Source organism: Vicugna pacos, chromosome 17 (genome assembly GCF_048564905.1).
Source record: "Vicugna pacos chromosome 17, VicPac4, whole genome shotgun sequence".
In the NCBI taxonomy this organism is placed as follows: Eukaryota; Metazoa; Chordata; class Mammalia; order Artiodactyla; family Camelidae; genus Vicugna; species Vicugna pacos.
The window spans coordinates 7,011,233-7,030,816 of NC_133003.1; the positions used below are offsets into that span (position 1 = coordinate 7,011,233).

General features: G+C 40.2%; 1 protein-coding gene across 2 annotated transcripts in view; it reads right to left on the minus strand.

Moving 5' to 3' along the window:
- Window positions 1-19,584, minus strand: part of NEK10 (NIMA related kinase 10) — a 162,462-nt gene that overhangs the window by 100,295 nt on the left and 42,583 nt on the right. For both annotated transcript variants that reach the window (XM_072940891.1, XM_006200747.4), the window contains exons 13-22: window positions 15,905-16,044; window positions 14,879-14,940; window positions 13,140-13,217; window positions 11,346-11,410; window positions 9,835-9,937; window positions 9,615-9,743; window positions 8,984-9,121; window positions 5,987-6,032; window positions 3,669-3,790; window positions 3,407-3,509 (exon numbers count right to left, since the gene is read on the minus strand). In XM_072940891.1, coding sequence (XP_072796992.1) covers window positions 3,407-3,509; window positions 3,669-3,790; window positions 5,987-6,032; window positions 8,984-9,121; window positions 9,615-9,743; window positions 9,835-9,937; window positions 11,346-11,410; window positions 13,140-13,217; window positions 14,879-14,940; window positions 15,905-16,044 — 986 coding nt within the window. The remainder of the gene's footprint in view (window positions 1-3,406; window positions 3,510-3,668; window positions 3,791-5,986; window positions 6,033-8,983; window positions 9,122-9,614; window positions 9,744-9,834; window positions 9,938-11,345; window positions 11,411-13,139; window positions 13,218-14,878; window positions 14,941-15,904; window positions 16,045-19,584) is intronic.

A 19,584-nucleotide genomic window follows, 5' to 3' on the forward strand; every position in this document is an offset into this window, starting at 1 on the left:
TTGACAGGTAGACAATCTGCAAATATTTTCTCCCAGTCTGCAACTTGTTTTTTCATTCTTTTAATCTTTCATAGAACAGAAGTTTTAAACTTCAATGAAGTTTAACTTATTAATCTTTTCTTTTACATATTATGTTTTTAATATTATGATTAAGAAATATCTGCCTAACCCACAGAAAACAGTCCAGCTATTCTGCTGAAGAGGCCACACAGAAAAGAGTGATCCTGGTGACTGAGAGGCTGAGTTCCAGCCATGCGGGTGAGACGCCTTGGAAGCGAACTCCCAGGCAAGCCAAGGCTCCAGAAGATGCATGAGAATGTTAGCAAACAGAACTGAACAATTCATTAAAAGGATCATACACCACAATCAGATGGGATTTATCCCAGGGATGCAAGGATGGTTCAACATCCACAAATCAATTAATGCCACACACCACATTAACAAACTGAAGTAGTGAAAACCATATGATCATCTCAATAGGTGCAGAAAAAGCTTTTGGCAAAATTCAACATCCACTTACAATAAAAACTCTCAAAAGGGGCACAGAGGGAACATACTTCAATATAATAAAGACAACATATGGTCTTTATTTACTTTCATCATTTACTTAATGATGAAAAGCTGAAAGAATTTCCTCTAAGATCTGGAACAAGACAAGGATGCCCACTCTTGCCACTTTTATTCAACACAGTATTGAAACTCTAGCTACAGCAATCAGACAAGAAAAAGAAATCAAAGAAATCCAAATTGGAAAGGAAAAAGACACTGTTTCAAGATGATATGATACTATATATAGAAAATCCTAACAATGCTACCAAAATCATTAGAACTAACAAATGAGTTCAGTAAAGTTGCAAAATACAAAACATAAAGAAATCTGTTGCATTCTATGTATTAACAACAAACTATCAGAAAGAGAAATTAAGAAAACAATTCCATTTACAACTGCATCATAAAGAATAAAATACCTAGGAATGTATCTAAACAAACAGATGAAAGACTTGTACTCAGAAAACTATGAGACACTGATGAAAGAAATTGAGATGACACAAACAAACGGAAAGATCTACTGTGCTCATGGATTGAACATAATATTGTTATATAACCCTATTACCCATGGTAATCTGCAGACTTAATGCAATCCCTGTCAAAATACAAAGAGGCATTTTTCACAGAACTAGAACAAATAATTCTAAAATTTTTATGGCACCACCAAAGACCCTGAATAGCCAAATTATCTTGAGACTACTGTTCTCATCTTTTTCTTGATTCAAGTTTCAGAACTGCACAATGACCCACCAACAGTCATAAAATCATTAATCTTAACATTTTTTAGCAGTTGGATTTGACTGAATTTGCTTCAATATCTCTTCATTTTACATAACCCAATGGCAATACAAGGAAGCTGCCGTGGACTTAACAGAAAATATTTTTGCTTTTTTAGTAACATGAGAGAAATTTCATAAATGCCACAAATTCTAAGGCTCTTCCTCCAACAACAGATGCTATGAGGGTATGCAATACAAGTGACTCAATATCCTGCAGTCTTTTGAGGGCACTCAAAGTTCTGTGCCAGCTCAAACTCTAATAGACACTATATCTGATTAATAGGAAATAAACTACAGAACAGGTTCAAAGCAAGATGGGGCAAGACCTGACTAACTCATTTTTCCTGTAATGACACAGACTTCTCTGCAGCAGTTGAGCCCATCAACAATGATTTAAGTCTTCTAATTCTCTGGAAAGAGTTAAAATGCCAAGAATGCTGGCCATACAAGACAGCTCTCATTTGATTTCTCAAACTTTGGTGGTATACAAGAAAGTAAAATCCTTCCTTTCAGTCCCTCTGGGTGACACTGTTTGCTGAGATGACAGTGGGAACTGCTTGGATCTTTCTTCATTTATGGACCTGATTTCCATCTTTATCTTCAGTTCCTCCTGTGTTAAAGCACTCTTTTCACATAGTCTTGGTTATCATACCAAGATTTCAAAATTCATTCATTTACTTGTTCATGTATTCTTCTATATAGTCAATAAATATTTATTAAGTGCTTCCAGAGGAACAAAGTCTAGGAAATTGGCTTCCCTTACCTCAAGGAGAGGATGTCAAGAAACCAATGTCTCATGTACTATGAGTAAGGCAAGCCCAGTGACTAAAGGAGCCCACACTCAGAACACATCTGATGTTGTGCGGACATCAAAGATGCCACCTGGAAGAGTGGGATTAGAACTGAGCAGCAGAAGGGCATTCCGGACAAACATGCTGAAAGCCACGAGGAACACGACCACAGCCTGGGCTATTCGGGAAACAGCCATCTGTCCCATGAGTCCAGAGCAAAGGGCAGGAGTGAGATCAGGAAGAAAGGGTCTTGAGTGCCCTCAGGAATCTAAAATTTATCTTCAGTGCCAGGGGGAGCTGCTTGAAGGATTTTAACTAGGAAAAGGATAAAATCACATTTCTGACTTGGCATGCCTAAAATCGCACCTTAAATTTCCTCGCCTAATTCTCTGCCAGTCGTGTCACAATCTTCACAAACTCACTCTTTCCCAGCTGTTCTTACTCCTCATTAATTGCCCAGCAACCAGTTTTTTCAAATAGTGACGTCAGATCTCTGTGGATTATTTTCTCAGTCATAAAATCATTTTACGTTCGTTGAAAATAATGGCAGCCCGTCAGTGCCCTGCAGACAACCGCTTTAGTGGAGAGAAACTGGACTAGGGTAAAATTCTGTTCTGAGATTTATCACTGCTCCTTTGTTTGAAACTAGAAAAAATACTGCGTCACTTAAAGCCAAAGAGTCTCAGAAATCGAAAATATTTACACAACATTAAGGCCTACCTGCTTCAGTTGAAAATATTGTGATCAACAGAAAAAATGTTGAAGGACACGAATGGCTGGATTGTTTATAGGCCTCCATACATACAGCTGTCACCCGTATGTCACAGACTTCATTAAGTGAGTTCAGCAATGTGCTCAGGTGGCGGTCAAAAGAGCCTCTGCTGGTGAAGCAGGGTTCCACAGAAAGAAAAACCTAGAAACCACTGACCTGGGAATTAAACGCTCAAGCACCTCAAGACTTTATTCTCTTTATTTATTTACTTGATTCTCTCAAATGGGCAAAATATAACTCAATCATTAAGAACTACACTAGTCACCGCCCAGCACAACGGCCACTAGTCACACTGGGATATTTAAATTAATTCAAATTCAACAGAATTGAAAATTCAGGTCCTCAGTCACACTGGCCACATTTCAAGTGCCCAACAGCCACATGTGGCTAGTGGTTGCCATATTGGGCAAAGCAGATCTAGAACATGCCCAGTGGCGCAGAAAGTTCTACTGGACAACTCTGCCCTAGAGTAACATTCAGACTCAAGTGGAAAATGTTAAGATGTTTCTACTTACTGACTGTCACTCTGTCCTTGTCCCCCAACATAATGTTGTTTGGCGTCAGGTCTCTATGGACAATCCTCTTCTCCTTGTGCAGGTACCGAAGAGCCAAGCACAGCTTCAAACAGCAAATAACAAACAAATGTCACTGCCCCGATATATGTAGATAGATAGACAGACAGACAGACAGCCACTCATAACCACTACACTCGGCTGTGGGCAATCAGCTCAGAACTTCACTGTTTCATGGAAGAAGTTAATGAAGATAAAAGTGTACCTGTATAAATATCTTCCATAGTCTCTCTTCAGAAAAATGATGTTGTTTCTCCTTCAAAGAACTGAAATGTTCTCCAAGAGGGGCCCCTTCTATAAGTTCCATAACTATATACAAACTATCATCTGTACAAAACACAAGAAAAAGGTAATGGAAATTTACACTCAATACAGACATCTTGAGAAAACTTCTGAATTAGAATCCAAGCTTCCCTAAAGAGCTGAGAGATGTGCGAAGCTATGGACCCATTCAGCTCCGGAGGGGGTGGGCGGGAGGGGGTCTTGGGGCAACTGGAGCCCAGCAACAATCTCTTCCAGCTGCAGGCAACCTCCAAGCTTAAGTGTATGCTGGCAAATATTAACATCTTCTACGCACACCAGGATGTGGAACAGCTGAGAAGCACCAAAGAGAGCAAGTAAATGACCCCAAGTCATGGAGGAGTCCCTGAAGAACGGCTAAACCCACCTTCCTCTCAGTGGTCTAAATGTCATCTAAATCAAGCCAGACGCTCAGAAAATTGCATTTTAAACTACACTGTTCTTTAGTCTCAGATTTACCTTAGATTCTTCTACGGTGAAATCATACCATGGTTTAGCAATGACATAGTTGGACACACCACCCATGAGAGGAATTTCTGCTATGGCCCCTCAAGAGCTAAGAGAGCTGACATCTCCTGCTTTCAGCTTATGGATCCTGGGAATCTCACAGCTGACAATTTGTCTCTTTGCTTAATATGCCCAGGAACAGAAGTAATTTCTCCTTTCTCCTCCAACACCAACATGAAACGTGTCACCAACAGTATGCGATGTGTATCTTTCATCATGTTTTGGATATATGTTTATAATAGTTACAGAAATGAAACCACACTTACACTTTTTTCACTCAATTTTTTTTTGAGTTTTTCTTTTATTAGAGGTGTTTTAATCCTCAGATTTTCCCCACATTTATTAGAGCCATCCATGATCTCATTCAACACTCTTCTATGTCAGCACACACAGAACCATGCCATTCTTTCTGCTGGTCATACGGTATTCCATAATACCGATGGATCACGATTTATTTACTCATGCTCCTAAAGGCTGGCATTTATATTGCTTCCTATTTCTCATAATCCCAAGATGCTTACTGTACGTACTAACCTTACCTCTAGCTTTATTTTTAATTTGATCACCTTTTACTTCTTTTTATCACAATTTCCTAATCTATTTCATTATACTTTGGTTATTTTTAAGCCACCTCTTATTCTTTTTGGGAGAAGCCAAGGTATTAAGAGTTATTTTGTTTTTAAATTAAGACACGTTGTATCACTTCAGCGCAAGTCACAGCCAATCTAGAGCTCCTTATGATGGGATATGCACTAAATTATGGGAAATTATTCTACTATCGAGAACAAATGGCCAAGGGGACAGGATTTACTCGAGAGTTTCAGCACTGAGTTCCTCTGAGTAACCAGAGGAAGGGAGCTGGGTAAAAGAGAACCTGCCAAAGTACACAACAAGTTTGCCTAACAAAAGCGCTGATAAAGAGGCGCTAGGGAAGCCCCTTCAAATGCAGATTTATTTTGAAATTTCACATGTGAGGCACAGCATTAAGGCTTATCAATATTACTTCAAAGGTCCTACTTTATAAAATTTTTACTTATTATTTTTTAATTTTTTTTTTTGGAGGAAGGAAGTAATTGGGTTTAATTTTAGGTTTTTTTTTTTTTTTTTAACGGAGGTGCTGGGGACTGAACCCAGGACCTCAATGTATGCTAAGCGGGCACTCTGCCACTGAGCTATACCCTCCTCACAAAGGTCCTACTTTTTTTAAACAAGTGACCGACTATTTATCACAACCATTTGATTCCATATTCCATCATCCTACAGGAGGAGCCTGCCTGTCTGCAGAATCAGTCAGGGCTCCACCGCCACCGTGGGGCAATTAACTGAACTTAAAATCTCCAAAACCCAGCCCAATTTATTGGGGGAGGGGGGTGGAAAATGTCATCTGATTCAATAAAAACAACTTTTAATTTTCCTTTAGTTTTCTTTTCCCCTGACCCTATTAAGGACTTTTTGTATATGAAAATGGCAACAATTACTCTTTTGGTTTGTTCACGCAGTCTCTCACGCAGGAATCTAAGTATCTTATAACTATCTTTCTGTCATTGATTATCGGTGTTTCATTTATTAAGAACGTGATGCACAACATCATACACTATAACATAAACAACAAAAAAGTAAAGAAAATAGTTGATTAAGCTTGTTTTGTAACATTCAAAAATAAAAATATGTAAGTGACATAGATACCATTTCCTTAACATGAAATCTCATACTTACTTTCCAGAAATGTTTTGTAATAGCGTACGACGTTGGGATGATAAAGCTGTAAGAAAATCAGTAACAAACATTACACTACTTCAAAATACAAGCTTGTTTTCACAGACAATTTAGCTGGACATCGTATTTGAAAACAACAGAGAAAGTATCATGCCCATATTTATTTATAAAACTAAGCACTTCGAGATAACATCTAATTTTTTCATGATTTTTTTTATTTGTGGCTTACAAAACTGTTCTGAAAATAGCAATGCCCGAATAGCCTCATCCAACAGAATTAAAAACTGACTGTGCTTTATCATCTACTTTAATTGAAATACAGGATTGCAGAACTAGAAGGAATCTGAAGAATTCATTTAGCCACCCCTGTTCTAAAACCACACACACACTGCAGAGAAAACTGAAACAGAGCAATTAATTTTGAACAAATACTTCTATGCCCTTAACCGCTCCCTGCTACTTAAGTATTTATATACACTGTTTGTGTCTATTTGGTGTCTTTCTATGCTCTCCAAACTGACTAGTGTGAAACTGTAATAATCCAAGAGTTACGAACTCCATTTACCATTTAAATTATAATAATAGTTGACAAGCACTCCCTCCCAGAACAAAAACCTAGGTCAGGCTCCTCTGAGCCCTCCTCTCGCCAGGTCTCCTTGGCCTGCCTGGATTTAGCAAGAATCCTGCTAAGCCAGTTTAATGAGAATCTCCGCACTCTTGATACCCAGTCACGCTCTAAGAACCCCCTCCCCTGCATCCTTGTTATCTAATCTAGTTTTTCTTACCCTAACCTGATACCTAACCAAATTCCTGTTAGTGATTTTCCATTCTTCCACCCCCTGCCCCGCCTCCAGCCCTGCCTTTTGGTTGTAAATCTCCAGCTATCCTGTTTTGTTCAGAGTTGAGTTTAATCTCTCCCCTCTATTGCGACAGTTTGATTCCTATTGCATGGTCCTGAATAAAGTCTTCCTTGCCATCTGAAAGTCCTCATCACAAGGAAAAAGCATGTAATTACGTGCGGCTGTGGATGTCAGCCAGACTTAACTGTGGTGATCATGTCACAATATACACAAATATTGAATCAGCATGTTGTACATTTGAAGCTAGTATGTCAGTTATACCTCAAAAAAAGTATCCAGAACAGTTTCTCTTTGACATAGTTTATCTCAGAATGTAATGGGGAAATTCTGTTTTTTTAAAAAAAGGAATAATTTTCCACAAGAATACTAAATTTTTGTAGTTTATTAAGAATTTGAGTTTCTAAGTAAACTGAAATTTGCTTTTTCTGAGAATAGTCACTGGTACATCCGTAAATGGAGTGCATCTCTTTCTGGTCTGTCTCTCTAGCCATTTTGAAGGAGAGTCTGCCAGCTGTCTACCAAAAATCTGCCCTCACACTCCTCCACCACAGCCGAGCTGCAGCGGGACATGGCCTCCCCATCACAGACCACATCTCTCAGCCTCTCTTGCAGCCTCAAGTGAGCTCACCACTCAGTTCTCCCCAACAGAGTGCGAGGGGAAATGTGTCCTCCTGTGGGTGAACCCTGAACACTGGCCGCACCCACCGGGATAGAAACGTGGGCTGCAATGGGACAGAAAGAACGGGCCTCGCTGTGGGGCCGCGTGGAGCCGAGCCCCGCAGCCTGGCCTCGCTGAGCCATGAGGCCTCCCCTTCAGGCCCACGAGCTGCAGAGCTTCTCTGTTACTGCAGCCTCGCCTTAATACTGACACGCCCGACCCTCTCATCCTAGTCCCATTTCTGTCCCTTCTGTCTGCCATTACCTCCTCCTTTTAGACTTCGCCTATCCTTTCCGTGGGCTAAAGTCCACGGCGAGAGGACAGTGCTACAATTTTGAACTTTCTCAAAGTTCGAGCAGAGGCCTCTTCTGAGGCCCCACCCTGACACTTTTCTTTCCTTAGAAGACAGACTAAAACCAATAGCTACCTCATCAGTGAGTAAGTGGTCAACGGATTTTAAACAATATGGGACCAGGTAAGCAACAGAATCACATTCTAGACCCAGCTCCCTGGCCAGGGCTATATCCAGATTTGGGTTCAGATGAAGACACTAGATCAGCTTAGAGCAAAAACCAAGCTCTCGCCTTGGGCTGTAGTGAAACATCACGCTGTCAAAGGCTCAATGATCAGAACACAAGCAGACACGAACTTTTAAAAATCTAATCTATTTGTACATAAAAGTCAACTAGGAAGCAATCTATTAATGATATGTACTTTAAATTATAAATTGGAGTAGAACTGTAGATTTCAATGAATAAAGATCATATGTATGGTGTTCTTTATGTCGCAGCACAGATACTATGCAGACTTAACTAGTGGAAAACAAAGAGCCAGGGACTGACGGGCCTCCACAGGAGAGACAGGTGAACAGAATTCGTAATGAACGTACAAACAAGAAAAGCTGAAGAAGAAACCGACGTGCTCTTTGATCACAAAAGCAAATTCCATTTCTCTTCTGACATGTTTATTCTTTCTTCCGAAACAACTCTTCAAAATGATAGTTGAGTTGTTACATTATGTTAGAATATTTCGTTCATGCCAGTAAATAACCCACCTTGAAAATCCACAGTTTGTATTAAGTAAGCCAGACCTGAGGAATGTTAACACCTTGGTTCCACGTGACAAAAGTCAGGGAAGTCTTAGTCATGCTCTTATACATCTAACTAAGTAACCAAATATTCTACAATATAATCAGAAGGGAACGGGTGTGCTTACAATGGAAAGAGAAGGACTTCTCATAAATGATACTCTCTGGGCTGTAAACTCAGCTGTCTGCATCCCTGGCCCTGACACAACTCCGGAAACTTTCTGGGGTTCAATGTTAAGCCTTAGGAGAAAACCTGGTAACTGACATCACCTCAAGGTCAATTGTTTTAAACACAACCAGTTCGTACACAGGGACGAGAATAGCACAAGAACTCTACTTTCTTTTGATGACATTTATTTAAGGAAATCATCTTCATGAACAAAAACATTTACCTGCTCTTTAATTATGGTTAATTCAGAAACAATATTCCTTACACTGCTGTCCCGATCTTTTTTATCCTTTCCAAACGCTGGGTTATGTAAATTGACCTCTTTCATTGCTAAAAGATTTTGACCACTACGCTTTCTAACCTAAAATAAAGAAGATAAAAAAAATGAACGGGTTGGGGGTAGAGAGAGGAAGAAAGCGATTAGATTAATAAAGTCACATGATTAATCCAAGTCATCTAAATCAGTCACATATTTTGAAAAATTCACTTTCTATCTACACTGAGATCAGCTCAAAACATTGGTATCTCCTAGATCAGTCTGCAATACTTAGTTAAGATTTTACTGGGAAATAGAGAAACACTGGTGTAAATTTAAGAGAATGGACAAGCCATTTTGACTACTTTTATGAAAAACTAATGATAGCTTTTATCTTTCAAGGTCAGTGATCAGTTTCTAGAGCTGAGAGCTAAGATAAGACAACATCAGTGCAACCATCTGTTGGACAAAACCAATCATTCTGATTTTTGTATCTTTGTTCACTTGACGAGGGCTCGAATTCACTTGCGTGTGGGTGCATGAGGGGGACCCTGGATTTTTTGGGACTATCCAAAATGTTGGTCAAGGGCAAAGTCACCTTGTAAACGCAACCAAAAGCTCCACTTCCAAGATGATCCAAAATTGCGTAGTTGCCTATATATTTCGAAGGAGCTTTATTCTGATTAATGCTTTCGATATTCTCAGCAATTTGCCTCAGTTCATCCTCCTAACCAAAAAATAAAAGGGAATGGGTTGCTATGATAAATCCATCCTGACCACAGAGCAGCCTGCCGAAGTATTTAAAACTCAAGACTCACCACTAATAAATTCAACTTTGATACCAATTCTTCGTAAGCAGCGATATCACGAACATAATGTCCAATATCAATGAAGATCTCAAACAAGTCGGTGGGGAAAAGTCTACATAGAAAAACACACATACATGTGTCAAGTAGGACTTGGAAACTGGGGCCTGTTTCTCCCCTTTTGGACCCAGTTCACTCACAGGTTAGTTACGTTACATACACTATCCAACAAGTAGGGGAAAATAACCCTCACTGACTTACCTCGCAAACGTAAACTACAGCTACAGTTCTTAAAGGGTAAGGAAAATGACTGGGAAGGAAAGTTCTAGAGACCTGCTATACGACACTGTGCTTACGGTTAAGGACACTGTGCTACACACTTAGAACTCCGCTAAGAGGGTAGCTCTCATGTTATGTGCTTTTTGCCACGACAGGGAAAAAAAAGATATGACACAGATTTTTACAGAAACCTTATTTGTAAGACAATCAGGGGTGCAGTATTAAACACAGTAGGAATGAATGTTTACTGGGTGTTTATTGAGCCTGGGGCATTTTCACAAATGCCATTTGATTTAGTCCTTATATTAACCCTAGAAAGTAAACACTAACCTAACTTTGAATGTTTTATGAAAATAAAATTAAAATACAGGTGAAGAAAAAAAAAATGAAGAGATTCTGCATCATTTCCAAGGTACTGGCTTCAAAGATTTATTAAAATCTTTGAATCCACTGAAATGGATGATTTGGGGCCTTAAAATGAAAGGTTATAATGAATAACTAATTTTACTTCCTTTTCTTCCCCTAAATTCAAGTGTCACGTAGAAATAAAAGTAAAAACATAAAATATCCCACGCTTCTGGACAAAAGATGTTGTATTAACTCCAGGTGTTCTTTCCATCCTGCCTCACCAGTAACCTTCCAGTAAGAACTCGGGCCTACGCCTGCAGCTAAGCTGGCCACCTCTGTCTCAGTGGCGTGCAGACACACCTGTGGGAAACCAGTGTCTGCCTCCCAGGGTGGCGGGTTCTCTGTCCTGCTCACCACACGGCCTTCTGATCCGGGAACATCCAGCCGCCTCCCCTTCACATGAGTTCCCACCCTGCGAAGGACACCCAGACAAACACTTCCTTTCTATTGACTAAAAGGAAATGACCAGGTCAACTCTGGTCCTCTCTGAATGGGCCAAAACAGGCACACAGTTTTATTTCATCCATTTAAAATGTTAATGTCTTTAAAAAAAAAAAAAAAGAGAGAGAGAGAGAAAACTGAAAAATCACAGCGGTCACATGTAATTACAAGAGTTGTCCTGATACAGTGATATCTGTGCTTTCCTCATATTTTGTGAATTGTCAGTGTTCAAACATCACTAGGACCACTCAGGGTCTTTTTATCAGTGATTTTTAAAAATCTGAAGACACATGTTTTGCATCCTGATTCTTTCTCACTGTTGGCAGCTAAAGCAGCTATGTGTGAACAGCTGAATCCGATGATCATTGGTGACTTAAATTTTTCTAAGCTCATACCTTTTAAAGAGGGGTCTGTTTCTTTCCATACTGAAGAGAAATCTCAAGGCTCTGAATGCGTAACACTGGAAAATAAAAAGGATGTGTGAGTCTCAGATTGTAGTCCAACAAAGTAAAATATTTTCAGGACAGACTATCATGAAGTGAACATTAACGTGGGTTTACTTGAGTGTGGCTGGTCCGCATGGGAGCCAGATCTTGCAACTGAAAACAAAATACAACAGCACCTGGGCTGGTTCTCATGTTTAAAAAGCATTTGTGTTGTGGAAGGCAGGGTTCTGGGCCTTGTTTCACTCAGTGCCCGTCATTAGCTCCTTGCCAGAAAGTACACAAGGAACAGAGACAAGAAATAAAACTCCTCTGCTGAGAAAACTGAACGTCCTAAGATTTCCAGGAGCTCGAGGTTTGTTTTGATTCTAGCCTGCTGTGTATTTCTCAATATTGACATGGTTTCTGTGAGAAAATAAACACTAGAAATGATGACATATAAAAATAGCCACAAGCACACTGGACTCAAACTTGACAAATTGGTCTCTTGAGTAAAGTCTTAAAGCGTTTCCCCAAATAGAACACTCTCCAGTCACTCCCCAGAACACTCAGAGAGAGGCCTGGGAGACAAAGGAAAACAAACACCTGGCATTTGCAGAGCTGAGACCAGAGAGTGAGCCCCCGCCCAGCCGGCGAGCACGGGCCATCAGGGCCTCCTGCATTTGGATCTGGAATCATTTCATAAAATTAGTGATCTGACCACACCAGGGTCACACGTAAAACCGCCTGGAGAAGCCACGACATGCAGCAGTGGGGAGCATGCGTGTGCCTTGGAAGAATTTCCACATAAATCTGTAAAAACCTCCGCAGGCTTAACAAACACATCTGCAGGATGGACCGGACTTCGTCTGTGCTCCAGTGCAGCGCCATGCATCTGTGCCACGCCAGGGAAACTGAGTCCCACTCCTGTACGATCTCACTGGTAGCCCTTCAAAGCCTCTGCCTGCCAGCCCACAGACACCAGCAAACACCTTCTGCCTGGTCTGCCCAGCTTTCTGGGTCAGCTCTTAAATCACACTAAAGGCAAAGGCTGTTTCTTACTTTCTTTTCTGATGACATGAAAACAAGGATGAAATGCACCTACTGAAAAGGCTTAAGTCTGATTTTATCACTCTAGTGGTCTTGGGGAACACTGGCCCCCTGATGCCCACTCCTTGAGAAAGCACACAGGACCCTGCATAACGTGCCCGCTTCTTACCTTCCAGGCCTCATCTCCTAAGGCACTCCCAACGCACCCACACACCCGGCCCCTCCGAGCCGCCAGCCTCCCACGCTTCGCGCGTGCCGTTCCCCGTGTGGACGCCTTTCCTGCTGTGGCAGATGTCACTGGTGCTCACTTCTATCCCTCTATCCACCTGGCCAGGACCCCCCCCCACCATCAAGATGCCTCTGACAGAATAGCTTTGTGAAGGTGGAATGTTAGTGACTGTGGCCCAAGCTTAAAGATGGTATATAATTTCCTCATTATTTTCTGATACATAAGCTGTGTTTTTTTTAAAAAAACAGAACTTACTGATAAGCAAAGAACTATCCAAATAAAATCACCTAATTCCCTGCAGAGAAGCCACTGTTAAGCCTTTTACATTGTTTTAATAACATCTGTTTTCATGCCAGCCTCCCTCGTGGTTATTTTTCCCTCATGGTCAGTACAGGGGCTAAAAATTCTAAAAAACTATAGATTATATTATCAAAATCTCCCCAGATTTCAGTAACTTGATATTAAGGAACAATGGACATGTTTATTACCTGTAATAGATTAGTTTTTGCTGCGTTCTTTTGTTTGTTTGGTAAAATTAATTTTGCTATTGTATATACACCGTTTTCCTGGAAGAATAAAGGTGCCATGTTATCAGTGACCAGGAACAATGCCATAAAGAAGGAAGTAAGGAATTTAAAAATATTACAGAAGAAATGTTAGTATAATTCTGGAACCATAGGTAAATATCACAGGACAATACAAAGTATGTCAGTGTAATACTTTTAAACACCAAAGACTATAACCACAATCTTAAAATTTCAACTGTCATTAAAAATTATAAATAGCAAAGTATATCAATTAGAAGTGATTTAAATACTTTTAAAACAAACAGTAGGGGGCCAAAAAGGGGACAGAGTAAAGGGATCCAAATATCTTTATATTTTGCACTTTAAATATTTAATTAATCTAATTATGAAATATGATTTCTCCCTTTATAGTTTTGTTAACTAAATGATATGTGTAAATAAATTATTAGAGAAAAGAAAGAAAAGAAAAGAAAAGAAAAGAAAAGAAAAGAAAAGAAAAGAAAAGAAAAGAAAAGAAAAGAAATAAAAGAAATAGAAAAGATTAAAAACAGAGAATGAGGGGGGAGGTATAGCTCAGTGGCAGATCACATGCTTAGCATGCACGAGGTCCTGGGTTCAATCCCCAGCACCTCCTCTAAAAATAAATAATAAACCTAATTACCTCCTCTCACCCCCCAAAAAAAAACCCAAAACAAAACAAAACGAGAATGAAAGTTACTTGCGTAAACAGTTAACATCTTTCTAAATTTATTCCAATACAAATACCGACAGGGAGGAATGAATACCAAGTATTACCTTACTGCTACTTTTTTATTATCTATTAAACCTATAATTTACTGAATTCTACTCTGTGTGGGCACTTAGATTTTACCTGTGAAGAGCTTTATGTGCCTTACTGCACCTAGTCTTTATAGCTATTGTGTGCATTCGCCTATAATGTCCCTGTTAGATGCATGACTAAGCCAAACTCAGAGAGGCTAAGTCACTTTTTCGGGGCCAAGACGGCACATAATGATAGCAGAACTCAGCCTCCTCCAGCCCCACCAACCACCCCCGATCTGCTGAGCTCTGGGGACCGGGGCTCTTACTAACTCTATGAATTTATGTATTTTGAAGTTATGTCATACTGACCCCCCAGAAAGTTTCCTCTGTAAAATTCAACAAGCAGGAAGTAAGTTTCAGAATGGAAACACAGACAAGGGTTGTATACAAATGTGTGTGTTTACGCGCACACACACACATATGTGTATAACTGTATATGTAGTGGGGTTCAATAATGAATAATGCTTTGCGATTATTGCTTTGCAATAAATATTTTGTTTAGTGCGTTTCAATCGCCCCCAGTTGAACAACTTGATGAACTCTTAAAGTGACTGCTACGCTTAACTCATGGTACCCTCTATGCTCAGAATAGTTTCAAAAAAAACAAAGATAAAGAAAATGAGAAAGACTGCACATCATACAGGGAAGAAACATCATCAATTAACTACATGGCAGTTCTTTTTAGGCCAGGTGAGTTAAAAGAGAAAGGACAAGAAGGTACAACAGAATTCTATACATTAAATAAGATACATGGAAACATTTTAAAAGCATGCTGACGGGATCCCAGAAGCTACGCTCTGGGACACAGGTGCCCAGAGGCAGGCCCCCTCCACGGTGACGCGGTCCTGGCGCCCTGCCCCGGAGAGCAGCCTCCTCACCTGAACCACCTGCTGGGCGTTGGCGTCGTTGAGCACCAGTTCAGTGAGGGCCGCGCAGCAGGCTGCAAGGAAAACCACCAAACAGCATGTCTGTCATCGCCGCGGCCGCACTGCTGCAGCTACGTCAAAACCCTAACTGCCTGCCAGGGAGAGTTTTGTTGGCAACAACATGAACTTCCCTTCTGGCTTGGCTCTGGGAGAAAGGAAACTGACTTTCAACGGCTTCTAACTCTCCTCTTGATGTAACTCATGGGCTCGTACACCCCGTGGCAGTCTTTGATTGAGCACTTACTGTGTACCAGGAGGCAGGGACTGCTTCTACCCAGTTCACTGCAACCCCTAGTGCTCAACGTGCCCAGCACTTAGCAAGTGCTCAATACACATCTATGATGTTTCAGTAAATAGCGAGTACTTTAAACATAGTGTCCAAATTAACCCTTACAAGCAGAGTACGAACTACAATTACCAGCGTTACCAAAGCCAAAACTGAGGTTCAGGGAGGTTAATAGACTAGGCCACAGAACTGGTAAGTGGAAGGGGCCAGGCATCCAATCCCAGGCGTCCAGACATCCAGAACGTGGAAGGGGAGGAATGTCTGGTATTGCTAACCTGCGAATCCAACGGTGGTACCAAGACGTTTCAGGCATCCACGTGTATTTAACGTCACAGTTTTTTTTAATGCAAATATTTTAAACTGAAGTGGAGCCAGTTACAATGTGCCAATCTCTGGTGTACAGCACACTGTCCCAGTCATATATATATATATATACACATAATCGTTTTCATATTCTTTTTTGTTAAAACTTATTACAAGATATTGAATATAGTTCCCTGTGCTCCAAAGAAGAAATTTTTTAAATCTATTTTTATATATAGTGGTTAACATTTGCAAATCTTCACATCTTTTAAACTTCACATTTTTTAAAGTTAGACTGGACCTGATTAATATTATCATGATAATCTTATACCAGAACACAAAGTTTAAGCAGCATCTAATAATAAAACATAGTAACATGATACAAATACCTGCTTGCAGAGAGAAAGTATTTTCTTGTATTTCCCGAGGGCTTAAATCTTCCGACAGGTGAAGCTGCTGGATTCGGCCTGCGGCATTGGCACTAGACAGGCTTCCAATGGAAGAACGATCAGAAACAAAATTTCTGTCTCTGAAAAAGAGAAGTTAATGCACAGACCACATTAACCACGTTCCTGCAGGGTCAGTGCTTTCCGGGTCCTGTGTAAACGGGCTTCGTGAAGCGATCTCGGCCTCCCCCGGGACATGAGGACCCTCCTGCGTGGGCGCTATCGTTTGACCCCCAGTCCACCTGGGAGTGATCGTGTGCATGGTGTGAGGCAGCAGTCATCTCCCTGCTCTTTTTCCAACATGGTTACTGAGCCGACGGGCACCGGTCACTGAGAAGCCAGTCCCTCCCCCACGGCTCCACGCGGCCCCCTTTGCTTTGAACTCTACACTCCTGCCAGTTACCTGAATACACCTCTGCCTTCATCATTCTGAGTTTTGTCTTTTCCCCTTACATTCCAATCTTCTTTTATTTTAGGAAAGCTCTCTCCTATTAGATCACAGAGGTTTTTCAAAAATTCCTTGTTTTACTCTCGATTTGAGGGATATCGATGAACCACGTGTTGAAAACCCATCTTCTGCAGGCTGTGTCCTTTGTGTTCCGGTTGCTCTGTTCCTTGGTCTTTTTCCTCTGTGTTGTGTGTGACGTTTCCAGGCGTGCCCTTCCTTCTGCTAATTCCACGTTCCTCCTGGCGCTCAGTTCTGCGGACATGACCCAGTCCTCACCTTCCTTCCCACCTCTGCAGTACCAGTCTGCTCTCCTTTTAATGGGCCTATCATCTCATCTCTCTTCTCGTTTCATAAATGTCACTTTCTGTTTAATGTCTTTCATGAAACAAAGCATTTGCTTACTCAGGGCAACAACTGTGACCATAGATAATCTGTCTGTCATTATCTGCCTTGTTCCCTTTTGTTCTACATGGTCACCATGCTTTTTTCATTTATTTATCCTTTTTCGTTTTTTTGAAGATATAACACCATTACCTTTAATTTAAAAAATTCTATTTTTTCTGTTTTTTAATTTTTTTAACATTTTTTTATTGATTTATAATAATTTTACAATGTTGTGTCAAATTCCAGTGTAGAGCACAATTTTTTAGTTATACGTGAACATATATATATTCATTGTCACAATTTTTTCTCTGTCAGCTACCATATGTGTTTTTTCTCCTTATTCCCAAACCTGCCTATGAATCTACATTTGTGTGTTGGACATAAAGTACACACATTTGAAGACAAAGAGCAAGGGTAATTAGAATAGTCATATTTCACATGTGCTTAATGCTTTATATATATATTATTTATTTTATTTATTTTTTATTTAAGTATAGTCAGTTTAGCTGAAACACTTTGCTGTACCCAGAAATGCTTTACATTTTGTAAGATTCCTTCTCCATCATCTCCTGTTAGCTTCAAAATAATCTCCTGATCAGGTATATAGTAGATAGTATTTTTATCTTCCCTCTTTTACAAACAGAAATCACACTGATTTGTTACTACCCCAAACTCGGTTACAAAGTGACTATAACTAGAATCTTCTGGCACTTAGTAAGGAGACACTTCCATCAGCTGAACTTCAATTCCTAATAGACAAATTTGAAATTTTCATAATATTTGAGATAAGTCTTTACAGATTTGGCAATTCTTTTGGCCTAAATGACTTAAAACTCTAAACATTTAACTTCGCTGTATTGAAAAGTTCATAGAAATAATTTATATTTAAATAAACAATTAAATCTGATTATCAATTTCAAATTGTTTATGTGCATACCTACTTGCTTACCACATCTTTTTATTGAGGTATAGCCAGTTTACAATGTTGTGTCAAGTTCTGGTGGACAGCACACAGCTTCAGTCACACATGAACATACATATACTCATTTTCATATTCTTTTTCACCATAAGCTACTACAAGATATTGAATATCTTTCCCTGTACTATACACTATAAACTTGTTTATTCATTTATTTATCTTTATGGCAGCAGCTCTATGTAGATTTCTGCATGCCCAAACATAACATAGATAGAGTCTCCTTGGCTCCCTCCTGTGTCACCTGGGCCCACTGGACCCCCCCTTTGGCGAACACAGGGAAGGCGGTGGAGCTGGGTCTAGGGATGGTCACAATCAGTGATCGTTCATTACGTTAAAGCTTGAATTTTAGGGATCACTCTACCTGATCAAGAGTATGCAGCCCTTCAGTAACTGCCTTTGGGTTGAGGACTGTAGGTGAATGGCCAGGGACAGGTTTCCAGGAAACCGCCTGACAATAGAGCCTGTTCATACTCAAGCCAGCAGACAACCTGGCAACCTCGCCCCTTAGACCAGCTCCAGGCAGCCCAAACTCTGAAAGGATACTGTTTACCCAGCTGGGGCAATAAATTCTCCCAGAGCACAGAGCCATTCTTAACGTAGAGTAAGTGTTGACATACATCATCTTCCCAGGGAAGAGATGACTAACATTGCACCAGAGACATGGACTGGGAAAACTACTCTTTAGCTGCAAAAGAACTCTCTTCTATCAAGGATAGTTATGGCTTGAACAAAAGGGGAAAATTAGTGCCTTATAGTCAACTCAATTCTATGTGGTCAAAAGGCAGGTTTTGTCCTTGAAGTATTGCCTAACTGTCATATAATTTAATTTTACCATCTAGAAAATAGCTGCTCTCCAAGAGGGCTGCCCACAGCAACTGCGACAGGTATGACAGGCCAGTAACAGAAACCACCGCCACCAACATCATCAGCTTGCAAACTCACTCCACATAAAAACCTCTGCAAGCTTAATTATTCTGACTATCAGGCTAGCTTATTATGCCACAACACTAATGAAAGATTTATAATTTCCACTTTAAAGTACTTGAGATTTTTATGTGATACTCATCTAAGCAAGTAGACTGTTGATAGTCTACACGTTTTTCCTTGGTTTTGGTAATGACAGAAATTGTTAACAAAGACACTGCTGACATGTCTACGGTCTGTTCTGATGCTTTGCAATGTTCCCTCAGAGAGAATGGAGCTGGTGACACACAGCTCCACAATATCAAGGTATCGGGCACAACAGGCCCAAAGTCTGAATAGTACTGATTTGATGAGTCATATCAAAATTGGTAAGGTACTCTGCTTTTATGAGAATGAGCTTCATATATATATACTACAGATAAATGTGATCTTTTTCAGGCAGACACGATCCTTTTCAACTCTGATTCAGTACTTAAAGGGATGAATTAAGCTTTATAATAATCTTAGCTAATAGAACCTTCCCACTCATAGTACCAACAGATGCTGTCATTCAATACTTCAATAGACGTAATACATACAATATCTACTATTGTCTTTTTGTCGTTGTTAACAGTTTTTACAACATAAATCAAGAGAATTTCAGTTTGAAACTATTTCAACAAACCATTCCTTCCCAGATGCACGGCTTTGAATGTCACTAGATTCTACTTCTACAAGAGAGGTAAGAAGGCGTCAGCTCACCTTAAACCCTGAGATGGATTAGCGAGAAAAGAGGAGCAAAGGGACCGGAGCCGGGAACATGGCAGTCATTTGATTAACAGGATTTTCTCCCATTCTAACTAGGGACTATACACCTGTTCCCTTAGTGCAGGCTTTGCCTTCCCTTTG